General features: G+C 42.9%; 1 protein-coding gene across 2 annotated transcripts in view; it reads left to right on the top strand.

The window, feature by feature from the left end:
* N6AMT1 (N-6 adenine-specific DNA methyltransferase 1) overlaps positions 1-12,799 on the top strand; it is a 167,117-nt gene that overhangs the window by 41,589 nt on the left and 112,729 nt on the right. For both annotated transcript variants that reach the window (XM_030215902.1, XM_030215901.1), the window contains exon 3: positions 11,062-11,148. In XM_030215902.1, the coding sequence (XP_030071762.1) occupies positions 11,062-11,148 (87 nt within the window). The remainder of the gene's footprint in view (positions 1-11,061; positions 11,149-12,799) is intronic.

The following is a 12,799-nucleotide window of genomic DNA, read 5'->3' as shown; positions in this document are numbered from 1 at the left end:
ATTCCCTTCCCTGTGGTTACGGAGGATGAGCCAAGGGCTGAAATGTTTGAGCTTTTGGACTATCCTTCGCCACCTAAGGAATCATCCACAGTACCCATGCATCATGTCTTCAAAAAGACACTGCTGGAGAACTGGGCGAAGCCGCTAAATAATCCCCACATTCCCAAGAAGATCGAGTCCCAGTATCGGATCCATGGGGACCCTGAGTTGATGCGGACTCAGTTGCCTCAGGACTCTGGGGTTGTGGATCTGGCCCTTAAGAAGGTCAAGAGTTCTAGAGAGTATGCTTCAACACCCCCGGGCAGAGACTCTAAAACCTTGGATTCTTTTGGGAGGAAGGCCTACCATTCCTCAATGCTCGTAGCCAAAATCCAATCTTACCAGCTCTACACGAGCATTCATATGTGGAACAATGTGCGGCAGTTGGCGGATTTGGTGGATAAGCTCCCTTCTGAGCAAGCCAAGCCTTTTCAGCAGGTGGTCAGGCAACTGAAGGCGTGTCGTAAATTCCTGGCCATGGGTGTTTATGACACTTTTGATGTTGTGTCCAGGGCCGCTGCTCAAGGTGTGGTGATGCGCAGACTCTCATGGCTTCGTGCCTCCGACCTGGAAAATAGGATTCAGCAGCGGATTGCAAATTCTCCTTGCCGGGGGGATAATATTTTTGGTGAAAAAGTCGAACAGGTGGTAGAGCAGCTCCACCAGTGGGACACCGCATTTGACAAATTCTCCCGCCGGGCGCCTTCAGCATCTACCTGAACTGGTAGACGTTTTTATGGTGGAAGAAGGACTGTTACCTATTCTTCTAATAGGCATAGGTACAATCCTCCCTCTCGCCAGCCTTCTGCCCAGGCCAAGCCCCAGCGCGCTCGTTCTCGTCAACAGCGTGCGACGCAACAGGCCCCTGCAGCTCCCCAGCAAAAGCAAGGGACGGGCTTTTGACTGGCTCCAGCAGAGCATAGCCGAAATCAAAGTGTCTGTGCTGGACGATCTGCTGGTCGGGGGGAGGTTAAAATTTTTTCACCAAAGGTGGCCTCTCATAAGCTCCGACCAGTGGGTTCTTCAAATAGTCCGACTAGGATACTCCCTCAGTTTGGTTTCCAAGCCTCCAAATTGCCCACCGGGAGCTCAAACCTTCAGCTTCCAGCACAAGCAGGTACTTGCAGAGGAACTCTCCGCCCTTCTCAGTGCCAATGTGGTCGAGCCCGTGCCACCGGGGCAGGAAGGGCTGGGATTCTATTCCAGGTACTTCCTTGTGGAAAAGAAAACTGGGGGGATGCATCCCATCCTAGATCTAAGGGCCCTGAACAAATATCTGGTCCGAGAAAAGTTCAGGATGCTTTCCTTGGGCACCCTTCTTCCCATGATTCAGGAAAACGATTGGCTATGCTCTCTGGACTTAAAGGATGCTTACACTCATATCCCGATACTGCCAGCCCACAGACAGTATCGTCGATTCCGTCTGGGAACACGGCACTTTCAGTATTGTGTGCTACTCTTTGGTCTCGCCTCTGCGCCCAGGGTGTTCACAAAGTGCCTGGCTGTAGTAGCGCCGTCTCTGCGCAGACTGGGAGTGCACGTGTTCCCTTACCTCGACGATTGGCTGGTGAAGAACACCACACTAGGCAGGAGCTCTACAGTCCATGCAGATGACTATTCGACTCCTGGAGCTACTAGGGTTTGTGATAAATTATCCAAAGTCCCACCTTCTTCCAGTACAGAAACTCGAATTCATAGGGGCTCTGCTGGATTCTCAGACAGCTCGTGCCTACCTCTCGGAAGCGAGGGCCGACAATCTTCTGTCCCTTGTTTCTTGGGTACGAGCGTCTCAGCAGATCACAGCTTGGCAGATGTTGAGATTGCTCAGCCACATGGCCTCCACAGTGCATGTGACTCCCATGGCCCGCCTCCACATGAGATCAGCTCAATGGACCCTAGCGTCTCAGTGGTACCAAGCTGCTGGGGACCTAGAGGACATAGTCCTGCTGTCCACGGGTTTTCTTCAGTCCCTCCATTGTGGACAATTCGGTCCAATTTGACTCTGGGACGTCCTTTCCAAATTCCTCAACCTCAAAAGGTGCTGACGACGGATGCGTCTCTCCTGGGGTGGGGAGCTCATGTCGATGGGCTTCACACCCAAGGGAGTTGGTCCCTTCAGGAGAAAGGTTTACAGATCAACCTCCTGGAGTTATGAGCGGTCTGGAATGCTCTAAAGGCCTTCCGAGATCGGCTGTCCCATCAAATTATTCAAATTCAGACAGACAATCAGGTTGCCATGTACTACATCAACAAGCAGGGGGGCACCGGATCTCGTCCCCTGTGTCAGGAGGCCGTCAGAATGTGGCTTTGGGCTCGCCAGTACGGCATGTTTCTTCAAGCCACATATCTGGCAGGCATAAACAACAGTCTGGCCGACAGATTGAGCTGGATTATGCAACCTCACGAGTGGTTGCTGAATTCCAGAGTGGTACGCAAGATCTTCCAAGTGTGGGGTACCCCCTTGGTGGATCTTTTTGCCACTCAAGTCAATCACAAGGTCCCTCAGTTCTGTTCCAGACTTCAGGCCCACGGCAGACTAGCATCGGATGCCTTTCTCCTGGATTGGTGGGAAGGCCTCCTGTATGCTTATCCTCCCATACCTTTGGTGGGGAAGACTTTGCTTGAAACTCAAGCAAGATCGAGGCACCATGATCCTGATTGCTCCCTTTTGGCCGCTTCAGATATGGTTCCCTCTTCTTCTGGAATTGTCTTCCGAAGAACCGTGGAGATTGGAGTGTTTTCCGACCCTCATTGCTCAGAACAAGGAGGCGCTTCTGCATCCCAACCTCCGGTCCCTGGCTCTCACGGCCTGGATGTTGAGAGCGTAGATTTTGCCTCCTTAGGTCTCTCAGAGGGTGTCTCCAGAGTCTTGCTTGCTTCCAGGAAAGATTCCACTAAGAAGAGTTACTTCTTTCTATGGCGGAGGTTTGCCGTCTGGTGTGACAGCAAGGCCTTAGATCCTCGCTCTTGTCCTACACAGACCCTTCTTGAATACCTTCTGCACTTGTCCGAGTCTGGTCTTAAGACTAACTCTGTAAGAGTTCATCTTAGCGTGATTAGTGCATACCATTACCGTGTGGAAGGTAAGCCGATCTCGGGACAGTCTTTAGTTGTTCGATTCATGAGAGGTTTGCTTTTGTCAAAGCCTCCCATCAAACCTCCTACAGTGTCATGGGATCTCAATGTCGTCCTCACCCAGCTGATGAAACCTCCTTTTGAGCCACTGGATTCTTGCCATCTGAAGTACTTGACCTGGAAGGTCATTTTCTTGGTGGCAGTCACTTCAGCTCGTAGAGTCAGTGAGCTTCAAGCCCTGGTAGCTCATGCTCCTTATACCAAATTTCATCATAATAGAGTAGTCCTCCGCACTCACCCTAGGTTCTTGCCAAAGGTGGTGTCAGAGTTCCATGTGAACCAATCAGATGTCTTGCCAACATTCTTCCCCCGTCCGCATACCCGCCCTGCTGAACGTCAACTGCACACATTGGACTGCAAGAGCGCATTGGCCTTCTGTCTGGAGCGGACACAGCCCCACAGACAGTCCGCCCAAATGTTTGTTTCTTTTGATCCCAACAGGAGGGGAGTGGCTGTCGGGAAACGCACCATCTCAAATTGGCTAGCAGATTGCATCTCCTTCGCTTGCACCCAGGCTGGGTTGACTCTTGAGGGTCATGTCACGGCTCATAGTGTTAGAGCCATGGCAGCGTCAGTGGCCCACTTGAAGTCAGCCACTATCGAAGAGATTTGCAAGGCTGCGACGTGGTCATCTGTCCACACATTCACATCGCATTACTGCCTTCAGCATGATACCCGACGCGACAGTCGGTTCGGGCAGTCGGTGCTACAGAATCTGTTCGGGGTTTAGAATCCAACTCCACCCCCCTAGGCCCATTTTTATTCTGTTCTCTCAGTTAGTTGCTTAAGTTAGGTCAATCTCAGTTATGTCCTCGCCGTTGCGAGGCCCAATTGACCATGTTTGTTGTTTTGAGTGAGCCTGGGGGCTAGGGATACCCCAGTAGTGAGAACAAGCAGCCTGCTTGTCCTCGGAGAAAGCGAAAGCTACATACCTGTAGAAGGTATTCTCCGAGGACAGCAGGCTGATTGTTCTCACCAACCCGCCCGCCTCCCCTTTGGAGTTGTGTCTTCCCTTATCTATGTTTTTGATTTGTACTGGACTAACGAACACGAGCGAGTTCGGGCGGGAAGATGGTCGCGCATGCGCGGTGTGCATGCACACGCGAGGGCTAGCAAACGTCTTTGCTAGAGAAGATCTCCGATTGAAGGGGCTGCCGTGGACGTCACCCAGTAGTGAGAACAATCAGCCTGCTGTCCTCGGAGAATACCTTCTACAGGTATGTAGCTTTCGCTTTATATAACTTTTATTGGCAATCATCAACCATACAAGATTTATCCGTTCCAAACCCACAGATCCCTAAATATAATACAGCAAAAATTACCTACCTCTCTTCCCTCCCACATAAAGAGCATAAAGCCCCAAAATGTATATTGTCATAAGATAGTAGGGTTGGGACTATGTGTCCAGTTAAGAACCATCACTGGCTATTTTCCTGGTTTCTCCAACTGATATATGTATCCCAAGTTATATGAAAATTGACCAGTCTAGAGTACTGTCAGTTTAGTCATTTGGCAAATATAATCCATTTTACATAGCACCAGTTACAGAGAAAGTGTGTCAGATTGTTTCCAAGCTTCTGAGAGGGCTATTTTGCTTGCAGTAAAAAGGTTTGATGCTAATTTATGATGTTCTCTCTTTACTCCAAATGGTTTGAAATGCAACAGAAAATACTTCAGTCTTAGTTGGATAGTGTATTCCAAGTGTCTGGTGAATCAAAGCCAATACCTGAGTCAAATAAGATTGCACTTTAGGGTAAGAACACCCGATATGACACATATCACATAATATTCCACACTCCCTCTGAACACAATCCAGAGCCATGCTTAAGTATTTTAAAAAGTTTATGAGGTGTGTAATACCACCTATACTGGATTTTATATCAATTTTTATTAAGTAAGTGGCTATAGAGACCTTCAACAAGTATTGAATACTTATTTTCCATTGCTTACTTTCAAAAGAAGTCCCTATATCCTTTTCCCAGTGATTAATGTAGTGTGTCAACGGTGTGTTGAAGGAGAGCAGGGCACCATACAAGCGACTTATACACCCTCTGAATAATTTTGCTCTTTATAATAGTCCTTCCATTTTGCCTTGCACCGACATCAGGCTCACTGGTCTTTAATTTCCCAGGTCACCTCTGGAACCCTTTGGCGTTACATTGGCTACCCTCCAATCTTTTGGTACCACGCTTGATTTAAAAAATAAATTACTAATAATAATTCTGCAAGTTCATTTTTTAGTTCTGTCAGTACTCTAGGATGTATATCATCCAGTGCAGGTGATTTGCTACTCGTTAGTGTGTCAGATTGCTCCAATACATCTTCCAGGTTTACAGAGATTTGTTTCAGTTATTCCAACTTATCACCATTAAATACCATTTCTGGCATGGGTATCTCCCTATATCTTTCTTAGTGAAGACCCAAGCAAAGAATTCATTTAGATGCCCTTTTACTAAGCCACAGTAGGGGTACTACGCTGGTAACGCATGCCAAATTGACCCTATGACCGGGGTAGTGCAGGTGCCCGACGGTAGTTCTGAAGTTAGAACATAAGAGTAGCCATACTGGTTCAGACCAATGGTCCATCTAGCCCAGTATCCTGTTTTCCAAACAGTGGCTAAGCCAGGTGACAAGTACCTGGCAAAAACCCAAATCGTGGCAAAACTCCATATTACAAATCCCAGGGTAAGCAGTTGCTTCCCATGTCTGTGTCAATAGCAGGCTATGGACTTTTCCTCCAGAAATTTGTCCTAACCGTTTTTAAACCCAGATACTCTAATTGCTGTTACCACCTCCTCTGGCAAAGAGTTCCAGAGTTTAACTATTTGTTGAGTGAAAAAATATTTCCTCCTATTTGTTTTAAAAGTATTTCCATGTAACTTCCTTGAGTGTCCCCTAGTCTTTGTACTTTTGGAATGAGTAAAAAATCGATTTACTTCTACTCGTTCTACACCACTCAGGATTTTGTAGACCTCAATCATATCTCCCCTCATCCATCTCTTTTCCAAGCTGAAGAGCCCTAACCTCTTTAGCCTTTCCTCATATGAGAGGAGTTCCATCTCCTTTATCATTTTAGTCGCTCTTCCTTGAACCTTTTCTAATTCCGCTATATATATTTTTGATATACGGTGACCAGAACTGAATGGAATACTCAGGTGCAGATGCACCATGGAGCGATACAAGGGCATTATAGTATTTTCGGTTTTAGTCACCATCCCTTTCATAATAATTCCTAGAATCCTGTTTGTTTTTTTGGCTGCCGCCACACACTGGGCAGACGATTTCAGCATATTATCTACAACGACACCCAGATCTTTTTCTTGAGCGCTGACCCCCAAGGTGGATCCTAGCATCAGGTAACTGTGATTCAGATTATTCTTTCCAATGTGCATCACCTTGCATTTGTCCACATTAAATTTCATTTGCCGTTTGGATGCTCAGTCTTCCAATTTCCTACGGTCTTCCTACAACATTTCACAGTCCGCATGTATTTTAACAACCTTGAATAGTTTTGTATCATCTGCAAATTTGATCACCTCACTCGTCGTTCTGATTTCCATATCATTTATAAATATGTTAAATAGTACCGGTCCCAGTACAGATCCCTACGGCATTCCACTGTTCACTCTCCTCCATTGAGCGAAATTACCATTTAACCCTACCCTCTCTTTTCTGGTCAATAACCAATTTCTAATCCACACCAGAACCTTGCCTCCTATCCCATGACTCTCTAATTTTCTCAGGAATCTCTCATGAGGAACTTTATCAAAAGCTTTCTGAAAATCTAGATACACTACATCTACTGGCTTACCTTTATCCACATGTTTATTCACTCCTTCAAAGAAATGAAGCAAGTTGGTTAGGTAAGACTTCCCTTGGCTGAACCCATTCTGACTGTCCCATTAAGCAGTGCTTGTATGTGAACGAGGGAAAAGTCTCAACTGCTACGGCAACATTCAAAAATTCTTATTTGTTTAATTGCACGTAGAAAAAGTCATCACAGACTAAAAAACCCTCATTTTTTCAATTTTTTCCAATTAATGTTTTTTTCAATTTTTTTAATGCTTTCAATGTAATAGTTCATATCCCTTTAAAAATAAACATTCAATGTCTTCAAAAAACACATTATTTGGAGGACAACATGGCAAGATAAGTGTAATCGATTGACTTGCGTTTTTTGAAGACATTGAATGTTTATTTTTAAAGGGATATGAACTATTAAATTGAAAGCATTGATTGAAAAAATTGAAAAAAACATTAATTGAAAAAATTATTGAGGGTTTTTTAGTCTGTGATGACTTTTTCTATGTGCAATTAAACAAATAAGAATTTTTGAATGTTGCCGTAGCAGTTGAGACTTTTCCCTTGTTCACATACAAGCGCTGCTGAGTTGGGAAGTTAGATTATCTATTGGTGTTAGCAGTGGTGATCTGGTGTTGGAATCTCTGTCCCATTAAACCACGTTTCTCTACATGTTCCATAGTTTTATTCTTTATAATAGTTTCCACTATTTTGCCCAGCACCGATGTCAGGCTTCCCGGTCTATAATTTCCCGGATCATCCCTAGAGCCCTTTTTAAAGATCGGCGTCACATTGGCCACCCTCTAATCTTCAGGTACTATGGACGAGTTGGCATGTGCAGTTTCCAGCAGTAGAAAATAATCTTCTATTTTCTACTGCAGGGGGCGTTCCCGGCGGTAATTGGCAGTGCGGCCATATTGCCATGCACTGCCTGATTACCGCACGAGTAGCGCATGAGCCCTTACTGCCTTCTAAGTATGTGGCGATAAGGGCTCAGGTAGTAAATAGCTATGTTTCTAATTTTAATATTAGCACACAGCTATTTACTGCCCCATTTAAAAAAAGGCCTTTTTCCTGTCACAGTAAAAAATGGCCCAGCGCACTCCAATTTCACACGCCAAAACTAGCGCAGGCCACTTTTTACCATGGCTTAGTAAAAGGGCCCCGTAGCCTCTGCACTATGCTTCTTCTGTTAACACACTCAGGCTAACCCCACTGCAATACAGAAAAAAAAAAAAAGAAAAATCACAGAATACCCTTTATAGGAACATACATCCAGGACTAGAGAAACTGAAAAATAAAGAAATATTCTCTGCTCCCCAATCATTTCCAGCAATCACCTAATGTAAAGCCAAAATAATAAGCAAGCTTCTGACAAATTCAAAAATAAGAAAATGGCACAAATCCCTGCCTTCTATGTTGGCACATATCACAGGACCATAAAATAACAGATTCTTGTTCATGGTCCTATACTGCAGTATATACTATTCAATGCAGAAAATGTGAAAAAGGATGCTACATTGCGTAGAATGTTAAAGGCAAGAATAAACGTACAAAGACACAAAATTACACATTTGAGAGTACAGTATCTCCACCATAAGGGAACATTTTTGGAAACAAACCACTGCGATCAGAATACTAAAAGAACAATTTAGAACATATCAAAAACAGAAGATATTTAAAACAGAAGATATTTTCAGTTAAAATGATCAAACACTTGAGAATTCACATAAAATGATTTAACAGAGACACTTTAGCTCACTGCCAGAAATAATCTTATTGTCTCACTGTAACATGTCAGACTCCATCCACCATTTCCACATTGCTTTCCCCTGCCATTGTAATATACTTTAGGACTTAGGACTTTCTGCCAGTGCCATTTCATGATCTGACTAGCTCATTCTGTTTGGACAAGAGGAAGGGAATATTAACTCCCAAAAGCTAGTCAAAAATATGTATTAATATTTTTTGTTAACCTTTATTTCCATTGATAGGAAGTCAAATTTAAGTGACAAATACTGCAGCAAATAGAGAGATTCTGCAGGCCTTGCAACCATTATTTAGGATTACTATATTTCCATCAGCAAGGTGAGCAATGCCAAAGGGGAAGTGGGCTACTCAAGTTGGAGGGATTCTGTCATAACTTGGGCATTTCCCAACAATCAAGACAGGTCTTCTCGGCCATTCTTGACTCTTTATTCTATTTTATACATCATCTTATGTATCAGAATCCCCACAGCTGTGTGCTTCTTCTTCAAGTTACTGAAGAGCACAGAATGGCAAAGTAAAAGGTCAATAAATTTGTGACGTCAGTATAAAATGGTGGGCAAACAGGGTTCAAATTCAGTAATCCATTGTGAAAGAGCAAGAATAGAATAAGGTAGAATAGTGTATAGTCACTGTGTTGTCCAAAGCCTCCATAGTTCTCTTGCTAAATTTATGAAAAAGACTGGATCAGAGCTGACAAACTCTTGATGGGAAACTGTTACCTTATCACTGCTGAACCAGGATAAAACAATAATGGTAGGATAGAAAAGGAGAAGATAAGATGATAAAGTGGGCTGATATAAGAATCTAGAATCATGTATAGAAGTTTTGGATAGAGTGAGCTGATAAGTCTCTTGGATACTGTAACATGGAATGATCCAGACATCTTAAATGGAGTGGTGAAAATGATAGGAATTTAGGATGCAACTAGATAAGCCAGAGTTAAATAGACAGGGGTCTAGAAAAGGACAGATCTAGAAGGAGTGGGTGAGAGGGAAAGGGGACTCTAGGAGTTTCTAGGATATAGGATGGGAACCTAGGATAGAGGGGATGATGGGCAGGAGTTTAGGACTGGGTTGGCAATTAATAGGAGCTTCTAGGATAGGGGATAGAATAGGACAGGGGTTTAGGAAGGGGAAGAAGCATATAGGGGTTTCTAGGGAGATGAGAGTCTTGAATAGACAGGATGATAAGCTAGGCATCTAGAATGAAACGAGGGAGGGAATGACAACAACCTCATCTAGGAGCTATCTATCTGTAGGACAAGATGGATGAACATAGGATAGAAGAGAAGAGACTTGGGAGTGGAGAGCTAAACCTGGTCTGGAGCTGGCGGAGGTAGTCACAGTTCTTGCCTAGTTCCATCTGCAGCTGGGCCCTCCCAGTAGCCATGATGTTGAGCAATTTGCAGGTATCAGCCAGCTCATTCTCATAGAACAGGCACAGATTGCCTACCTTGTGTGAGGCCACCTCCTCGTTCTCCAGCTGCAGACACAGGAATGCTTTGTGAGCCTCGAGCACCCACACACATTCTTTGTAGGCACCTGTGTGGAAACTGGCCTGGACAGAAGGAGAGAAAATGGTACAGAGCCCGGTCCCCTGCATGCCAGAACTCTCTGCCTCTTTTCAGCTCTTGCACTGGTACTGCAGCTGCAACATGTGAAGAAGAAGGGAGGATGCTGGATCACATGGTTGGGAGGCACTGGGCTTCTTACTGCACTGGGCCCTCGGATACTGCCTGGTTGTCCAAATGGTCAGTCCTCCCCTGTTCTCAAACCTCAGGTTTTCTGAATTAACATGATGAATATGCATGAGATAGATTTGCATATGATGGATCTCTAATCCTAGTAATCCAGGAGAGAGTTGCACTACACATAGAACCTGAAACATGTTTGTTCCTGAGGGCTGACAGTTATGACATACAAAGTTAACATATCAGTTAAGCATTGCAGTCCTTCCCCCCCAAAAAAATTTTGACATGCCAAGTCAACATTTCAGCTAAGCATTGCAATCCTTCCCCAAACAAAATTTTGACATGCTAAGTTAACTGTTCTTATCCATGTTGAAAGCTGCCTACTTCTTCAAACATTTATCTATTTAATTCTGTTTTTATATATTTAATCTACCTATTTTTTTCTCTTAGATTATAGGACCTAATAAGGTTTTATACCCTTCTGTATCTTTTTCATAATTCGTTGGGAAGAGAGAGTTACAACTCATTTGTAATTGATATAGCTCTCTTGTCTTGGTATATGCTATGTGTATTGTATTTGCTTTATGAAATTTGTATTTATTGACAAAGTATTTATTCTGTTGTAGAATTGAGATCTCTCTAGAAGTAGGATCTGGATCTGGTGTGATATCTACATTTCTTGGCTCAATTATCGGATCCCAGACTTTCTACTTGTAAGTACCTTTATGAATGTTTATAATATTTGTACTAAAAATTACATGAATTCTAATGTAAGAATTACCAATATACAGTCAAAATATATGCACTTGTTTAAGTAATCTCAGACTGGAACCCCAAATAGATATTGTTGAACTGAAATGGGTTGGAAGCACAGAAAAGATCTGCAAGTGAAAAAAGCTCAGAAAATGAAAACACTCTTTTCAGGAACACATTTTCATTTTTTTCCAACCCAATGGAAATCAGAAAGAATTATGTAAAAAGGTCAAGAATGTCTGTCTGTCTGTCCATCCAGCTGTCTGTCTTTACTGTATTGGATTTATACCCCATATACGTCCGAGTCAGGGACTCAGTTCTGTGTGGCGTACATTACATTCTCTCAGATATACAAATAGAGGTCAGATATACAAATCAAATGTACTAATAACAGATCAGGGGTGCATGAAGAGGGAGGATATTTATTTATTTACTTGGATTTATTCACTGCCTTTTTGAAGGAATTCATTCAATAGAGATAAATGGACAGTTAACATATCTTGGGAGACAAAGGGGCTCATTTTCAAAGCACTTAGCCTCCCAAAGTTCCATAGAAACCTATGGAACTTAGCCTCCCAAAGTGCTTTGAAAATATGCCTCAACATAATTCTCCAAAATTTAATGATATGAGATGAAACTTGGCATGGGAGAAAAACCAATGAAAAGACTCATTGAAATGAAAATTGGTCAAACCAGACTTGAGGTTCCAGAGAAATAAGTCACTCTCCCCCCCCCCCCCCCCCCCCCCCCAAAAAAAAAAATGTCTCTGCCATTATGTGGGAGAAGCAGTTCCTTCTTCTACAGCATAGAACAGGTGTGGGCAACTATGGTCCTTGAGGGCCACAACCCAGTTGGATTTTCAAGACTTCCGCAATAAACATGAATGAGATTGATTTGCTTCCATTGTATGCAAAGAGATCTCGTGTATATTCACTGCGGAAATTTTTTTTTTTTTAGTTCAATCAGTTTTTTATTGATTTTATAACATATTGTAAATTTAGTACCAATGACAATAACAGTTAACAGAAAGGTCAATGTACTCTGACTATATATACATACATATATGTATATTCGTATGAAGTATGCATGCATATCAGATGTTATAGTATTAATGCCAATGTTTGAAAAGTACCTGTACATTAATTACTTAGCTGGATGAATATTTAATCACCGGAGACCAAATTTTATTATATGCCATAAAGGAACCACATTTCTCTGCTGCTACTTTTTCGTATTTAGCTGTTAGACATACTGAGTTCCACCACATTTCGTAGGTTAACTTTGTAAAATCTTTCCAGTTTTGACATATCAATTTTATAGCCACTTGGATCAATATACGTAGTAGTTTAATTATATGTGGTGATAATGTATTGTTAATGCCGAAATCTCCTGCTATTATCGTTTTGTAAGTTAAAGAAATCTTTAAATTTAGTATAAGAGAAATTGTTTTCTCTATTTGAGACCAATATTCATCCAGTAATGGGCAATGATATATTAAATGGTCCAAGGTTCCTATATTGTTGCAGCAGGACCAGCAACGATTGGAAGCATCTTTTGATATCTTAGATAGTTTATATGGTGTCCACATAGCTCTATGTAATATATAAAATG

Source organism: Microcaecilia unicolor, chromosome 10, assembly GCF_901765095.1.
Source record: "Microcaecilia unicolor chromosome 10, aMicUni1.1, whole genome shotgun sequence".
In the NCBI taxonomy this organism is placed as follows: domain Eukaryota; kingdom Metazoa; phylum Chordata; class Amphibia; order Gymnophiona; family Siphonopidae; genus Microcaecilia; species Microcaecilia unicolor.
Note: the sequence above shows the minus strand (reverse complement) of the source record. Positions and strands in the feature narration are given on the sequence as shown.